This window comes from Nannospalax galili, unplaced genomic scaffold (genome assembly GCF_000622305.1).
Source record: "Nannospalax galili isolate Female #2095 unplaced genomic scaffold, S.galili_v1.0 scaffold451, whole genome shotgun sequence".
NCBI classification, from domain to species: Eukaryota; Metazoa; Chordata; class Mammalia; order Rodentia; family Spalacidae; genus Nannospalax; species Nannospalax galili.
The window spans coordinates 2108663-2126571 of record NW_008331662.1 but is presented as its reverse complement, the minus strand read 5'-3'; the positions used below and the strand labels follow the sequence as shown (position 1 = coordinate 2126571).

The window sequence follows — 17909 nt, the reverse complement described above, 5'->3', positions numbered from 1 at the left end:
TGACAGATACTCTAATCATATGACTCATGAATATGTAGCCTTGCAAATTATGAATGTAGGTTCATGTGCATAAACGTTATTATTTCTTTAAAATAAACCATTTTTTGAAAAAAAAAAACTAGCATTGAGTCATGACATATGCTAATAGAAAACATGTTTCAGATTGAATTTCACATCACAGGGCTTGAGAGGAAATAGGCCAGTATAGCCCTCCCAGGAATTGGGTAGAACGAATGTGTGATTTTCTTTTTTCAGAATCGAAGGGGTTTAATCCTCATTGGGAAGGTAAATATTACGGGACTGTTCCAGTAAGTTTATTTTTGCTGGACTTTGTGCATACAGAATATATCCAAGCATAATCTCCTTAATGCCTTTCTGTGGGGGTTGCTAGGAATCCTAGGGCCCAATGAAGTTCCTGCTTGAGCAGAGCTAGATCCTAGAGACACACTGAGTGTTCTTTACCATGTCTTCCCACTGTCCCCAGGACTGAGCTAGCAGATTCTCTGCATGGCAGGTGTTTCTGAAACAAATCGATGTTTTTCTTTGCTTTATCTGTTTTCCTTGTTTTACTCTTTCTGTTTTCCTGAGCAGGCAACTCCAAAAAGAGGTTTGTAGGAAGCTAGGAAAAGTAAGGAATAGTGAAAGGTAAGTTGGGTGCAGGGCAGGACAGAAGAGAGCCAGGGGCTGATCTGCATTGTGAAGTTGAGTTGTGAGCTGAGCAGCCCCAAGGGCCTGTAATCTGAATAGCAGGCACTCACCCAACTGATAACTCAAGCTCCAAGTGGGGCTAGAGGTTTGATGTGTATGTGCATGTGAGGACTCTTGGAACAGCTTTTCCTCTGAGGTCTCGGCAGGCTTTTCCTTATCATGGGGGAGCTGTGGTTTCTCATTTCACAAAATTCACGTCTTTCTAAATGTGTAAGATGACGACTCCATCCTTGACTTGGCTCTTCTTCCTCTCTTTTTGACTTTTGTTCTTCACCAATGCGGGGGAGGAGATTCTTGTTCACTGAGCAATCTAGTTCAAGTTTTATAAAGATAAAATTGCTTCACAAAGTTGTCTTCCGATCTCCACAAGCCCACTGTGGCACATACCCCCCCATATCTCACACACACACACACACACACACACACACACACACACACACACACATAAAATATTCTGGAGGATTGGGGGTAGATATGACCTAAATATATTGTATTCATGTATGAAGCTACCAAAAATATAATACAAATAAATAAAATCAACAACAACAAAAGAAAATTTGGAGGATGGCCATGTAGCTCAGTGGTAGAGTGCTAGTTTAGTGTTTAACAGTCCCTGGGTTCAATCCCCAGTACCACAAAAATAAATAATTGGAGTTTAAAAGATATTTGCATTTCTGGCCTAGAGCAGTGTTCCTCTGTTCTGTATTGGGGGCATGGTTGGTGAGAAAAGAGCTGCTCTCCACCCTGGAACCTGCACTTTAGCTTATCTCTGCCTGTCATGCACTAGTCTAATGATCATATTTTAAGAATCACTGGGCTCAGGGTGTCTCCTTGACATTGATTTAGGTTCTGCAACCAGACTAAGAAGCGGATAGGGGAATGTACACTACTGGTTCATAAATATATTCCTCTCTGAGGGTCATTGAAGGAGGAAGATCACCTTGTTTTAGTTACGGTTCTGTTGTGAGAAAACACTGTGGCAAAGGCAACTTACAGAAGGAAGAGTTTATTTGGCTTATGGTTCCAAGGGTTAGAGTCCGTAATGGTGAGGGAGGCATGGCAGCAGAGGTGGCCAGAGCAAAAAGCTGAGAGATCACATCTTCAAGCAGGCACAGGAAGCAGAGAGCGACCAGAACCCTGGCAAGGCTTGAGAACTCTCTCCCCCAACAAGGCTGCACCTTCTAAAACCTCTCAAACCATGCCACCAAGAGGGGACACAGTGTCCAAATACTTGGAGCCTATAAGGGGACATTGTCACTGAAACCACCACAGACCTAGAGAACTGCCATCTGCTAGAAATGGTGTGAATAACATGTCACTTTAAATGTAGACACATAAATTAATTAATATATCTAATACAATATCATTTAAATGTATAATTTGTAATAAAAATTCATGAGCTATTTTACTTTTTCCATGCACTAAATCTTTAAACTCTCTTATGCATCATCTATTTTCATCATAGGTCAATTTAACATTTCAGATGCTTACTGGTGACATGTAACCAATGGCTACTCTGTTAGACAGTATATACGTAGAGGCAAAGATGGCCTTCCCAAAGCCTCTAGCATGCATGGTAGATAGCCTGTGGCATCTGTTCCCATTTTTCTACTCCTAAACCTAACCTCAGAATTATCTTCAACACAGAACTTGTGGCAGACACTGTCAGCCAATCAGACTTCAAGATTCATTCTGTTAAAGACTTACTGTCTCATTTGTATCCATCACTGTTACACTGCTTGGGATAAGCCCCTGCACAAAGTATGTGGGGGGTCCAGGCTCCAAAGGAGCTTGTGTTCAAGTGAGAGGAGATGGAAATGAGCTTAGAAAATGAGTGTATCCTATGACATTTTAGAAAGTGATGTGTACAATAGAAATAAAGTGCAGAGAAAGACCAGGGACCCAGAACTGCCAAAATGGGGTCCAGTGATGACTGTAGTTTTAAGAGGCCTCGTGAGGGCAAGCGAGAATAGACTTTGAGGTAGGTGAGGTGAAACGGAAGAGGTCTGGTGTGGCCTGAACTTTCATCAGGATTGCTCTCTTGGGAGCATTTGTTTGGGGTGGGGGTCAAGGGGGCAGGAGGATGGGCACAGGACTGGAGGAGGCACCTGGGCAGAGATGGCACTGCCTAGAGCAAAGCTCCCTTCTTCCTCCCCACTGAAGACTGAACTGACTTGGAGGAGGCCCCTAAAGAGGCTGATGCAACCACCAGGCCTCTGAGTCAGCTGAGCTGCTGAGATCAGTGCACAGCCAAGAAGCGCATTTCCAGGAAAACGCTATACCAGGGTTCCAAGGAGTCGGACTCCATGTGAGCTCAACGTTGAGGCATCTGTGAATCCGCTTAGGACTTTAAGAGTTAAAGTCAAACACAGGTGTGGAAACAAAGGGCCTGGATGCCTCCTTTGCTTTTTTCATGTACTTTTGGATGAGGTTATTGAATCTGATCCAGAAAAAATAATAAACTTGGCTCTCGTAGCCTCGCCGTAAGTTCTTGTAATAAAACTCCCAGTCCTGGCAGATAGAGTAATGTGCTGCTCTTTAAAAAAGTCTGGTAGCATAACCAGAATTCAAAATACGAATGTTGTGTGCGATTCAAGTAGGGAAGAACATTCTGAGAGCAGGGGGCTCAGGTGCGCCTCAGCTTCCCGGGATTTGTAAGACCATAAAATACTTCACGGTTGTCTGTTCAGCAGACCTTGCTAAGTAAGAGTCAAGGTCCTCGGGGCTCAGTGTTCTGCACATTCCCACAGGAAGACATTTGTCATGTCAGGGAATGTCAGAGGGTTGGGTTTTAATTAGCAAGCCGGAGGAAAGTTCAGTGCACTATGGAGGGACACACAAAACTGCTAACTATGCTTTAATAATTGGTCTTTAGCCAGAGTTATTAGGTGAAAAATCAAATCATTAGCTTTCAGACCTGCCTGAAAGCTCATTTCCTGAGGAGTTAGGGAAACAAAGAGTTCTGGTAACTGGTATGAAGACGTTACAGTGTTATCTTTCCTGTAAGTAATGATGAACTTTCATTCAGTAAGCCATCATTAGCCCCCTGCCTCATGCCATCCATGCATGTGACAGGTGAGGAAATTTAGGATGGGCGTGTACTTCCCTGGCTCTCAGGTGTTCTTTGCCAAGTGAAGGTGCAGGTATGCCAGACCACTGGAGCTTTTTCTGTGAGACAAAGCATGGACTGGAGGTGTGTACAAGACACATGTGCAGTTCTGTCCTGAGGAGAGCAGGGACCTGAGAGGCCTCACAGAAAGGGGGATGCTTGTGGAAGGAAAAGGAGCCTGTTGACCAGCTGAGCAAGGTGCAATGGTGTGGTCTAGGCAGGGGAGCAGGATGTAAGACCCAGGAGCGAGTAGCTCTGTGATGCATTTTGCAGCTGTGATTGGTTCCATATGGCGAGTTCTGGGGGAAATGGTGTGAAATGGAGATCGGGTAGAGATACTGCCCCTCTGGCCTTGTGCCACATTAAGATGCTTAACTGGTCTTCTACATCATGGTGCGTTTGTATTCTAGGAAGGTTTCCCAGGTGAGCCTGGAAGAGGGATGGTGGAGCAGAATTGGCTGCTGTAGCAGTTTTTTTTTTTTTTAATGGGGTGGTAGCATTGCAGGGACCCAGGACCAAGGTGGAGGAAGGACACTGGACTAAATAGCTTTAGGAAGTTTCTGTTATATCATCCAAAACTAAAACTTTTGTTTGTGTTTAACCTTTTATTTTTTAAAACAATTCCAACTCACTGTAATATGCTAAAAAATATGTTTAGTTTCTGCCTTCTGTTCCTGGCATACAATTCCTAAACTCCTTGGCATCTCCAAAGTGATGTCTTTTTTTATGGTAAGGATATGACCTGTAGCTCAGGGGCAGGGGATGGGGCTCCCCGATGGCCTCAGGTTAGGGGCTAGTTGCCAGGGAAACCAACCACTGGATTAGAGACTGAAGTATTTAGCTTCTCTCCCACATCTGGTTAAGAAAAAGGGACTGGAGATGGATTATATCAGTACTGACCAGGGATTTAATTCAATCCTGCCTACTCAAAGAAGCCTTCATAAATCCCTGATGGACAGGATGGGGCTAGAACTTCGGAGTTCGGTGATCCTGCACCAGAGATTCTGGGAGGCAGGAGTCCCTGCAACATGGTAGAAATCCCTCCCCATCCTCCATCCCCTGCCACCTACATCTCTTCTATTTGGCTGTTCTTAAAATGTTTCCTTTCTAATAAACCACTAAATGGAAGCTAAGTGTTTCCCTGAGTTCCATCAGCCAATAACAGAAAAGAAAACCTGAGGAGACGGTTGTGGAAACATCTGATTTATAACTGGTCAGTCAGAAGCACAGATGACAATCTGGACTTGCCATTGGCACATGATTTGGGGTCAGTCCTATAGGATTTGTCACTATCTCTAGGTAAATAGTGTCAGAGTTAAACTGAATGACAAGGTACCAGTCAGTGTCTAGTGAACTGGAAAACTGAGAGATGTGGGAAAACACCCACTGGTGCCAAAGGTGAACAGTTGAGAGTGATGTGAAGTATATATTTTTTTGAAAAGTTGTTTTCTCCTGTATACTTGTTAACTGCTACCCTTGTGATACTCATTGAAACCTTTTTCATGTGGGCCATGGGGAGACCCTGTCTCAAAAAGACCGAAAAAAAAAAAAAAAAAAAAAAAAAAAAAAAAAAAAAAACAGTTTGTATCTGGGTCAACAACCTGGGGCCTTGTGGAAATGTGGCAAGTACCTGTGAGCACAGACAAGCCTTGTCTTGTTGAACTTCTCAGGGATTTATATGAAAGGATAACATAAAATTAACCATCACAGTATATTTGTCTGAGGACACTGGGAGCCCTGAATCCTGCCTGTCCCAGTACTATGTTTATAGACCGTGCTGGTGAAGATCTGACAATCATGGTGTCTGGGGAGGAGTGAAGAAGCTGAGAATATTGCCCTGAAGAGTGTGATAAAAGTCCAGTGACATCCTCAAAATTGGAAGGTTTGTCTCATGGAAGGATGAGGAAGGAATTATTTAACTGGTAGGCATGACTCAGACTAGCAAACAGATGAAGCTTGTGGGTAGAAAGAGAACAGGGCCAGCCAGATAGCTCACTGGATAGCTGAGTTCAATCTCCAGGGTCCACATGGTAGAAGGAGAGGACTGCCTCCTGTAAGTTGTCCACTGACCTCCAGATCATGGCATATGTGTGTGTGCATGTGCACACACACACACACAGGGGTGGGGGGGATGTAATTTTGGAAGAAAGGAAGGAAATGAGGGGAGGGAGGAAGGAAGGGAGGGAGGGAGGGAGGAAGGAAGGAAATCTTTTATCTTGGGAGTGAATGAGATCTTTTTAGAAGGGTTAAAACTGAAGCCCAGTGTGACCATAAGTCATGAGCCTCATGCTCTAGTCTTGCTCTGTGCTGACTGTCCAGCCTTGGGGAAGTCATAGTCTTCACTAAATTAAATGAATAGTTAACTCTGAACAATACCTTCTACAGCTCCATCGTGGCTGGGAGAGGCCTTTGCAAGGCCAGGACAAGTGGTGGTTGGGGGAAGAGTGCTAACTAACCACTTGCCAAAGCAGGAAATTTCCATTGACTTGTAGTCGGGACACCTCACTACCCCTGGCAGCGTTGCTTTCTTCTTATTGGAATGTGCCTGAGGAGTTGCTGTAGTTCTGTTTCCAGATTCCTCAGACTTGAGTTTATGAACCTTATGGCTGCCTGGAGCGAAGACACAGTGGGGCAGGGTTGACAGTGTAGTGTCAGGAGGGATCTGCAGGAGCGATCCCTTCTCAAAGAACCAGCCTTTCCATCCTCTGGCTTTTTAATGACTTCAGGCCACATTTCATAGCTGCTGCTGATTTCTTCTTTTTATGTACTCTGTCTTTCCTTGCTTCTGGAATGTACCAGCATGATACATCCCTTTATTCACTCTGAAAAAAAAAAAAAGTTCTCTTTGTATAAACATATTTAAAACCCAAAATTAAATTTTATGGCTATAATGTGAATGAGGACACGAGCCACAGAAAGCTTCGGCGGGGGGGGTGTCAAAGGCCTCTATATTGCTGTGGGTTTTGTTCTTTCAATGACAAGCTTAATAAAAATACCTTTTCAGTGTAAGTACTTCTCGGTGGCAAGATTTTTACTGCAGAGCTAATGTCAGAAAGCCAGATAAAGACGGTTTGAGGTTTAGTAGCTGCACCCCAGAGGAGTTACTGAGAGGTGGCATGGTTAGGCCAAAAGATGGATTGATTGGGAGCTTTTCCATGAGCAGACAACATCTACACAGAGTCAAAGCTAAACTTTCCACACTGGTTTTGCTTGTAACTGGCATCAGGACACTTAGAAATTGCCATTACTGTCCTTGAAAGCATTTTGTGATGCCTAACACAGAGTTGGTGGGCATAGTTAATGGTCACTGTTATGATGTAGTTTATGCCCAGTTTAATGATTAATTCTGGGCTTCCCAAGCCAATACAGACCAGAAGGGCCTCCTTACTCTTTAAGAATTAAATGGGTGGGGCTGGAGAGATGGCTCAGTGATTAAGAGCATAGACTACTTTTGCAGAGGACCTGCATTCAATTCCTAACACCCACATGGCGGCTACAAACCATCCTTAACTCCAGTTCCAGGGAAATCCAAAGACCTCTTCTGACATCCATGGCATTGCATGACACAGGTGCCACCACAGGTGCCCTCACATACATACACTCATAAAATAAAAACAATAATAATAATAAAAAAGTATTAAATGGGGGCTGGTAAGATGGCTCAGTGGGTACAGGTGCCTGCCACCAAGCCTGAAAACCCTACAAGTTGTTCCCTGACCTCCACACGTGTCCACGCACAAACACACAAAGTAAATAAATGTTTTTCAAAAAGAAATAGCCTGTTTATGTGATAGAACTATTTGGAGGCTCATACTGGGGACTCTAGCAGATGATTCAATGGTAATAACACTGGGTCATTGCTCCATTATCTCTAGTATGTACGGACAGTGTCTACAGCAGAATCTCTCGGGCTCCATGTTGGTGCCATTTTGGATAATTCTGTATTGGAGCTTTTCCATGCACTGTAGAGTGTTTAGCAGCTCCTCTGGCCTGGATAGATGCCAGTGTCACCTCTCTCTTGGTTACGACAATTGAAAGTATTTCTTTTTTTAAATTATATACTTTTATGTATATGAGTGTTTGGGCTGCACATATGTAGGTACATCACCTGTGATGATGGTCTGCATATGTCCAGTGGTAATGTGGCACTTGCATAGATCTTGAAAGTTTTGTTAGGATCAGTTCTCTTTGTTAGCATCAGCCTCTTGGTTTCAATACCTGTGGGAATTTGGGAGTCTTACAAAATGAGCTATTGGGATTGGAGAGCTCGCTCAGCAGTTAAGTGCAGTGGCTGCTCTTGCATAGGACCCGGGTTCAGTTCCCAGCACTCACATGGCAGCTGACAACCATCTGTAATTCCAGTTTCAGGGGATCTGACACCCTCTTCTGACCTCTGTGGGCAATGCACGACACGGGTGCACTTACATACATGCAGACAATACTCATCCACATAAAAATAACAAATAATAAATTTTAACAAAATGAGCTATTATATACATTCTTCACAATGCTATGAAATTGAGGGAAGATGGGCAATCTTTGGCTATCCTCTTATCTCAGTCCTCAGGTTATAACCCCCGCCCCCCAAGGATTCTCACTGTGTCACTGTTATGGTGACTTCCTTGGCAGAAGCCACGCGGAAGCCATGTTCAATTGCTAGCAGGATTTTGGATCATTTGCCCTGACCTTGAAGTTCATTATAAGCCCCCACACACACTTACCAACACTTCCCCACATGACATGCAACACTTTATAGTCAGTTGACTTCTGGCACTCATGGAGCACTGGTTCCAGGGACACCTCCCCATACCACAATCCTCCTAGATACTCAGGTCCATCACAGAAAATGGTGTCCTGTTTGCATATAACCTACAGAATTGCTCCTGTAGACTTTAAATCATTCTTAGATCACTTATGATACCCTATCTAGATAAATGCTGTGTAAGAAATTCTTATACTGTATTGTTTAGGGAATGACAAAGCCAAAAAAAATTGTTTTAAGTCCATACACATTGAGAGCAGGTACAGTGTTTCCCCTAAATGTTTTAAATCTGCATTTAATTCAGTCCACAGATGTGGTAGTAATATAAATAAAGGAAGGTTGACAGTACTTGGAAGGTTGGCTTTTATTGTAGGTTAATGGAGAACAGCAAAGGTTCTCATAACAAAATTCTTTCAAAGTTCAAAGGGAAACCCTTCATGGGATTATCTGGGTGAAGTCAATTTTGGATTGTTTCTGGAATTCAGGTCCTGAAGTACCTGGCTCTGTAACATGCCTTATAACAGGAGAGACAAATTGGGTATGATTAGTCAGTGTGACAAGTGCTTTCTCTAACTCTGGTTTGGCTCCAGGTCACTATGTCATGTTAAGTATGCAATTGTATTTGCTCCAGGTGTCCGAGGGATCTGTGGTCCAGTTTGTATCACGAAACTTTTCCCTGACAGCAGAAACAGAAGAAAGGAACTTCCCCCATGGAAATGAGCATCTACTGAATTGGGCCCGAAAGGAGTATGGAGCAGTTACCTCGTTCACGGAACTCAAGATAGCAAGAAACATCTACATTAAAGTGGGGGAAGGTAAACTTTATATGGCTTCAGTTAATGACTGATTTCTGTCTGTTCACTGTTTACCTTTCTGAGTTCAGATGGTTAGAGCAAGGGATGGTAGGATTCCAGAATGCTGGAGCTGGCACAGACCTGTGGGATCATTAGGCCTATTCCCCTCCGCATTCCTTCCTTTCTTTTCCTTCTGCAGAAAGGTGGCTGGTTATTACCAAATGAGGGGTGAGGAGTAGTGTGGTCAAGAGAAGAGTTTGTTCTCTAGGATTCAGAGGTCAGCTGGGCATGGAAGTCAGACGTAAGCAGCTGGGGTATGGGGAAGTCTGTGATACCTGATGTAAAGGAGTGGCAGAAAGTGTCAGACAGGTGGCCAGCTTCTTACCTGTCATCCTGCAAATGTTTGAATCCAGGGTCAAGTTCTAGTGTTGAGACAGAGGTTGAATTTTGGAGAGTAGCAGAGGAAAAGTGTTCACGTATATTTTTTTGTACTAATGCTGTTACAAGAACAAGTTATTGGAGAAAGAAATTAAATGGTGTTGATAACAGATTGTCGGTTTTAATTTCCTTGCCTTGCAGAAGGAGATAAATATCTGATGATGCAATCTTCAAAGCCTTTTTTTTCAAATCATCTTTTCCTAATTATTTTTAATTGAATATATTTGACCCCTTCAAGTTACTAGGAAATAACTCTCATGAATGAGTCCTTGTCCTAAGCTGGCTGTATAAACACAGTGTTTTAGCATCCTGTGTTAAATCTGACAGCAGTTGTTACCCCCCTCCCCAGATGGCATAGCAGGATGTTGAAGGCTTGGTGACCCAGCTTGGATCTGGACTATTTTAAATTATGTATGAGACAGGTGAGGGAAGGGTGGGTGCTGATGTTGGGGTGTTTGCTGTGTGTAGAGACCACACCTGAAATTTTCACATAAACACTACTGAACCTCATAGCAATTCCAGAAGGGAGGCATTGCTTCTGCTGTTCATAGATGGTTGAGTGAACATGTTCTAGTCCATATTACTAGCAAGTGGCAAAGCCAGATCTTAAACATAGATGTCCTCACTCTTAAGTTGAATGTTGTGTCCTGTGCTGTACTTGTCTTAGCCAAATGAACATAACTCCCAAAATGAAGATGGGCTGCTGAAGAGAAAGGCTTAGCTTGTTGGTCAGAGAGAAGGGGTTTTTATAAGAATTAAATTTGAAAGGCCTAAACTTGTTACCACACTCTTGTGGCAGTTAGGTAGCTAATAATAGAGGTCAAGTCTCATTGAAACAAAGTGAAAAATCACTTTTAATGAAGGCTCTAAGCCTAGCCAGTGCTCTGCATCTTTGTGGCAGACTCTAGTAGCCTGAAGGAATTTGTTAGAATAAGAAAATGTGGTGTGGTAACCCAATCCCTTCTTAGTACATGTAGATCAGTAGTTTCCTTCCCTGAGAGTTAAGTCACTCAGTGACTTATCTCCACGCTGGGCAGGGAAAGTTAATTAAAAGACTTGATGTCCAGTCCAGTAGCCATAGATAACTCCTTGATTATACTCTAGGATTCCCTGAAACTTGACTTCGGCCATCATTTGGGTCTAAGTCACTGACTCATGCCACAGAAAGCAATTAGAAATGCAAGGTTTCTTGGTTAGATTTGTAGAACCCAGGCAATGTAATTGATTGTCCCCATGGCTCAAACTCCACTGAGCCAGCCTCATTGATTAGCTCCCAAACAGGAGCCCCAGACTAGAAGCCTCATTTTTCTCAAACCCCAGTGTTTCTCAGTCTGGTTCCCACCTCTACAGCATCAGCATTACCACAAACTTTGTTAGAGATGCTGTTTTTGATAGGTAAAAAGTTGGCGAAGAACGAGATAATGGAGGATGAGGCACAGCTAAAATTCCATCAAAATAGGGTTTATTAGCAAAGGAACACATGGGACAGATGCCCTTCTGGGCAGGGAAAATGTCCGCCCGGGTCTTCAGGGGCTGAGGGGTGTGTCTTTTTAAAAGGGAGGCTTCTGCTTCCTGCAGAAGGTGGAAAGATGTATTTTTTTTTTTTTAAAGTTGGGGGGGGGCAGTGGGAGAGCAGGACTGTTAAAACCTATCCTCTTTAGAGATCAAAGGGGAAGGCTGCTGTGTTGGCCAAACAGTGGAGAAAAGTCTGCTTCTCTTGACTTCAAAGACCAAGGTGCTTATCAGCTAGGTTCCCTTTTCTCAGGAGCATGAGAAGTCCTTGGGATCCTGTTGGTGAGGGGGCGGGGCTATCTGAACCTTAACAGTTTTTTAGCTCAGTCCTGGCCTAACTGGACCAGAAACAGGTGGGGTCAGCAGTGTTTCCTTGAGCCTTCCAGCTGGTTGTGGTGCTTGACCCTGTGGAAGAACTGAAGTTTCAGAGTGCCGGCCCTTCTCCAGTTGTTCCGTTATGACAGGCCTCAAGCAATATGGATTTATCACCAGAGCCTCAGTCTCCTCAGCAGGAAAAAGAGCCTTCATATGCCCTCTGAGTCTGATTCCTGCTCTCAGACATTCTGGGTCTCAGAGTCATTCAGCCATCTCCAAAAATGCAAATTAGCCACATGACCCTTCCCCCGCTCCCCAAACTTACCATGTTTCTACCTGGGAATTGCCCCTTGTGGTTTTCTTTTTATTTGGCACTTAGTGTAAGTTTTGACACCAGGCATGTAGAAAGTCACTTGAGCTGGGGGACCCCACGCAACAAAAAGTGATCAGCTCGTTTAGCTTAGTGAGAGTGACATCTAAGATGAGCCTTGAACAAAAGCAGCTTTGGGACAGTTAAACCTTTCCTAGTGCCTCACCAACCTGAGTGAATTTTTGGCTATTTGTCTCAAATTTCATATCCTCATTTGTGGACTCAGATAACCTATACCATGTGCTATTAAGTGCCAGTTACAAGCCAGGCACACCTGTGCTAGAAATACGGCCATAGCCTCTAGAGGACCCTGTTCTCTTGAGTCCTCTGGCCCATATACACACCTCCTGATTTTTAATTAAATGTCAGGCCTGCAGCCCCGGTATCATTTCCCATCCTGTGACCTGGGGGAGGCATCACAGGGCTGCAGCTGTGAGGTTTGCATTCCTCATCTGCACATCTGGCAAAACCCTCAGCAGATGTAGAGGAAGGCCACTCCAGCAGCCTGAGCCGTGGAGCTGTGGGCTGTTTTCTCAGAGGGGATTTTTAGAAAATATGCAGGTGCAGAGCCACCACTCTCTTGCAGTGAGCCTATAAGCATGCGAACTTCTCTGGTCCCCTCTGTTCTGAGGTGGTGCTGGGGATGTCACAGTGGTTTGAGCTGTGATGCCATCGTGTGTGCTGTAGACTTTAGCAGAAGGAAACTGGATAAGTTAGGAGAAGGGGCATTGTCAACTCAGCCTTGGAACCGCCCAGGCTGATTCTCCAGTGAGACTTCCACGTGGATGTGGACCCTGGCATCCCACCCTTAAAGTGCAAAAGGAATAAGTCTGTCTCGTTCAAGTGCCAGATCTGATTAATTGCCCCTTCTGAGAAGTTTGCTACACCTAGAACTTGATGCTGGTCCCAGCTGTTGCAGTGCCAGCAGTTTCTTTCATGGTCTGTTTAAACATTTAAGTCATTGGATGGAAATTCCATCAGGCACAGTGCAGTATAAAAGACATGTGTCGCTGGGGCAGTATTTTCATCTTGGTGCTGGCTTCACTTTCCTGAGTGGAGATGGTGAGCAGTCCTCAGCACAATGGTGCTTGTAAAAGCTCCCTATAAACTGATAACTGTCATATTAAAGTTAGAATTCTAGGTCAAGATTCTGAGGAGTGAAGGTTTGCTGTCTTTCCCCTAACTCCTACCTTTGACTGCAGAGAATAAAGGGCTATGAGGAATTAGAAGGAGGGTGTGATGAGTGTTCATGTGTGGGTCAGAGACCCAGTTAGGTGATTGGTTCCCTCATTGGTTGAAATTGTAAGGATCCATGAGAAACTTAATTGTGGATAGGATTGACAATGAATTCAGTATTGAGTTCTTATGGGAAATACCTGTAGAGGTGGAAATCTCTTGGTAGACAGATGAAAGTCTGAGTCTACAACTCAAAAGAGGAGCTGTGGTATGAGTCCAAGCAGACATCATGGGAGTAACTGAAGTCATCTAGGGAAAATAGAGAAGAAAGATTAAGGAAGGAGCCGGGGTTCCGAGTCTGTCCTATTTTGCCTAACATAATGATTTCCAGTTGCGTCCATTTTCTTGCAAATGTCATGATTTCATTTTTTCTTTTGGCTACGTATCTTCTTTTGTTGTTTTGTTTTGTTTTTGAGACTTGGCCTCTAGCCCAGGCTTCAAGCTTACTGTCTAGCTGAGGGTGATCTTAAACTTTTAATCTTTCTGCCTCCACTTCCCAAGTTCTGTGATTACAAGTGTGCACCACCTTGCCCAGTATATGCAATACTGAAGATCAAACCCAGGGCTTTCTCCCTGCTAGGCAAGCACTTTACCATCCAAGCTACATTCGCAACCTGGAGCTGAGATTCTTAGTGTTGGTTTACATTGGGATTAATAACTACAGAGCTTTTCAAAAAAGAAAGATGACTACATCTTACCTGATGCTCTGAAACAGATTTGCAGGGGCAGAGCCCTAACAGGTAGATTCTACATGGACCAAAGATTGAAGAATACTCCAGTGAAAATGGCTGAAACATGGGTAAAAGGAAATGAGCAGGGGCAAAAAAATATCACAAAGAACAAGCAAGGAGAGGGCATAGGCACAAAGAGGAGACTAGCATGGCGCAGTAGGAGGTTAGCAGCAACCATAGTGGGAGGCTTTCTGAGTGGTGATTGAGGACACAGATGAGGCCCTCCCTCAGGCTTGTGGTTCCTGTGTCACGCACTCACTCCATCTCACTGTCACCTCTTTCCATCCAGTCTGGTTCCGTGTAGTTGTGTGGTTTGACCTAGTGCCCTGTGTGTCTTTCAGATCAAGTTTTCCCTCCCACATGCAACATAGGGAAGAATTTTCTCTCGCTCAATTACCTTGCTGAGTACCTTCAACCCAAACCAGCTGAAGGGTGTGTGATGTCTAGCCAGCCTCAGGATAGAGAAGTGCACATCATTGAGTTAATAACCCCCAATTCGAACCCTTACAGGTAAGCAGGTATGTCTGTCTATCTATCTGTCTGTCTGCCTGTGTGTGTTCTATACTGAGCTGAGATGACACTAAGATCTTTCCTGATTTGAAGGTAAGAGAAGAGCAACTCACTTTATGCAGCAAGGAGGGAGCCAGCTTTGTTCAGGTGTGGGGCACAGGAGCTGTGAAAAGGGAGGAAGGCGCAGTGGTGTGCGTTGTACCTTCACCTGCCTTTAGGTGCCTATATTCTAAAGGGGTTCCTGACACCTATTCTGAATAGCTGAGCATAAGTTATAAGACTTCTACCCTTACTCTCTCATGATCTCCTTTGAAATTATCCCTGCTAAGAAGGTTAAAGTTACAGAGTGCTCCTTATTATTATAGTTATGATTTCAGTAAAATTCTTTTAATAAAATCCTGTTTATAATATTTCAGAACACTAATGTACTCAGAACTGTTTAAATTATCCCCCCATGTATATTTGTATGTATATGTATATTTGTATATGTATATGTGGGGGCCTCTTCATGGTAACACACCAAGAAGCCTTTCAATGATCCAATTTGCCATGTGTTTTTCTCTCTCTGTTTCCCACCCCCAGACTGGAAATCTGACCCTCCCTATTGAAAGTAATTAGAAAAATTTTTTACAGAAGAAGAAAAGTTTGTTTTCCCATTTTAACCTGTATTTCATGTGGACTGATGACTTTACATTTACATTTTATTGTAGAGGGAGTTCAGAAGTTAAAAGCATAATTGGGGTTTGAGTTCAAAATTGAATAGATTACATACACATCAGTTTTGCTAAGATTCCATTTGGTCCCATTGAAGAATTTGGGGGAAAATAGGAATGGAGATGGAAAGAACCTGGTGAATATGTCAGCTCTTCAGTCCAGGTTGCCATTTGATTATAGCACCCTCACATTATGCTTCACGTGTGTGTAAAACTAGGACAAATAAGACCCTTCCTCAAATTCAGAATGACAAGAGACGTGATCATTTAATTACAAAGTTCTCTTTTAAGCTGAATTCTTAGAAGTTTTCATTGTGCGATCAGTTTTCTAGCAATCACTTGCTTGGCCTCTGTTTTATTTATTTTAGTAACTATGTATCCAGAAGTTTGGGAAAGTAAATACAGATATGATTATTTAACAATTATTAATGGTTTAAACAAACCTTATATAAGTGAAGAAATTCTGTGGCTTTTGCCCCCTAGTACCTGTGCATCTGTCTTGCCTCCTCCTCCCTGCTTCCTGCTGCCTACCTCACCAACCAATACCCACTTCCAGCTTTGAAGGACTTTTGAAGTTACACAATGAAATTGTGGAAGGTTGAAAAAGCAACAGTCCTGCTTCAAAACTAAACTGGAGTCCATTTCAAACAGTGGCTGCTTTAAATAACGGCCCTTCCCTCCCCCACAAAAGAAAAAATTGGAGTGGCTAATTATCAGCAGGCGTGTGTTTCTATTGTTATGTAAACCTATTTGGTTATGTGTGCAATAACAATCTGTTTTGCACATGTCATTTGCCTGGGATCTGATCCAGCATTTTAATCAACTGGCCAGACACTAGAAACACGAAGACTTGGAAGCAAGAAGATAGTTGCTGCTTTCTGGTATTCGGGTCCTAACTTTGCTTTTGTTTTCCACACACAGTGCTTTCCAGGTGGATATAATAATTGACGTAAGACCTTCTCGAGAGGATCCTGAGGTAGTCAAGAACTTAGTCCTGATCTTGAAGTGCAAAAAGTCTGTCAACTGGGTGATCAAATCTTTTGACATCAAGGGAAACCTGAAAGCTATTGTAAGTTGGTTGACTATTTCATGGTCTTGATGAATGACCATAATTTAAACTGTGGTTATATGTGTAATTTTTTAAAGGTTCTGCCTCCTTGAACTTTTGAAGCTCTTTCAGTTAGTTTTCAAATTGTTAGATACCAAATACGGTATCCGCTGACTTTTCTTGACAAGGGCAGTCAGTGTGGTGGCTGAAACATGGCTTCCAGGAGCACTGCAGACTTGGGTTTGAGTTCTTTTTCTCCCAGTTAAAAATTGTAACGTTGGGGGCTGGAGAGATGGCTCAGTGGTTAAGAGCACTGGCTGCTTTTGCAGAGGACCCAGGTTTGGTTCTCAGCACCCACATAGCAGCTAACAACCATCTGTAACTCCAGTTCCAGGGGATCTGATGCCCTCTTCTGATCTCTGTGGACATTGCATAACACATTTGCACTTACATACATGTAGGCAATACTCTCATACACATAAAAATAATAAATATTTTTAAGAATTGTAATTTTGAACAAGTTCCTTCAGCTTTCTGAATTCCAGTTGCCTCGTTATGAAATTCTTGAAATGTATTAGTGTGTTTTCTAGTCAGAGTAATATAAAGTAACAAACACAGGTCAATCTTTCATGACTGATTGCCCCTTGGCACCTTAAGTGTCATGGTCCTGAACACCAGCTTTTACACAGTGGTCAGGTGCTGAGAGAAGTTGAGAAATTAGACTGACCCCAGTTCATGTCGTAGATTTTCTTTTTGGATAAAAATGCAGTATTGGTGTGAATTTTGCTTGCTTCTAACTTCTAGGAGTAAACTCTGACAAAGGAGTAAGTAATTGTGGGGACTGGGGAGCTGGCTCAGTCAGTAAAGTGCTTGCTATGCAAGCCTGAGGCCCTGAGTTCCAATCTCCAGAAGCTGTGGTTATAATCCTAATATGGTAGGGGTGGTGGGCAGAACCAGGAGAGCCAGAGCTCATTGGCCATCCTGCCAGCCTAGCTGAATCCGTGAGCTCTGGGTTCACTGAGTCACTGTCTCAAAACACAAGGTGGAAAGTGATTGAGGAAGACACCTGATGTTGATCTCTGGTCTCCACACACATACACATACATATGTACACACCCACAGAAACATGTTCATATACCAGAAGTACAGGTTTTCAAAAAGTAACCATGGGCATGCTCCAGCTTATCCCTGAAGCATTATATTTTGCAAGGCTTATACCTTGAGAGGCTTTGATGACTGAAATGGTAGGAGGCAATAGCTTGTTTCCTAAAATCTTGAATGTTGAAGTTTGGTGAAATAAGCTTATCTCAGATATATTTGTTTGGCCAAATATTGGAGCAAATTATATTATATTATATTATATTATATTATATTATATTATATACATAACTTATTAATATTATATATTATATAAAACATTTCTTCGGCATCTCTTTTGTAGGGTCCAATCTTAATATATTTTTTAAAATCAGCCCATTTCTTTTCTGTCGCTTGTATTAAATCAGTTGGAGTGGGTTTTAGATTTTTGATATTTTGAGATGGGGCTACCTTTGGTTTGGTTTTCATTAGCATACAGCACCTATGTGAGCCGGTAGTGAGCAAAGCCCGTGGTTTCCTAAGCCAAGGCACAGACAGGAACTCACCAGAGAAGCAGGCAAAGCCA

At 43.0% G+C, this 17909-nt stretch overlaps 1 protein-coding gene across 2 annotated transcripts in view; it reads left to right on the top strand.

The window, feature by feature from the left end:
* Tgfbr3 (transforming growth factor beta receptor 3) overlaps nucleotides 1-17909 on the top strand; it is a 209413-nt gene that overhangs the window by 145455 nt on the left and 46049 nt on the right. For both annotated transcript variants that reach the window (XM_008826826.3, XM_008826825.3), the window contains exons 5-7: nucleotides 9211-9394; nucleotides 14317-14485; nucleotides 16120-16267. In XM_008826826.3, the coding sequence (XP_008825048.1) occupies nucleotides 9211-9394; nucleotides 14317-14485; nucleotides 16120-16267 (501 nt within the window). The remainder of the gene's footprint in view (nucleotides 1-9210; nucleotides 9395-14316; nucleotides 14486-16119; nucleotides 16268-17909) is intronic.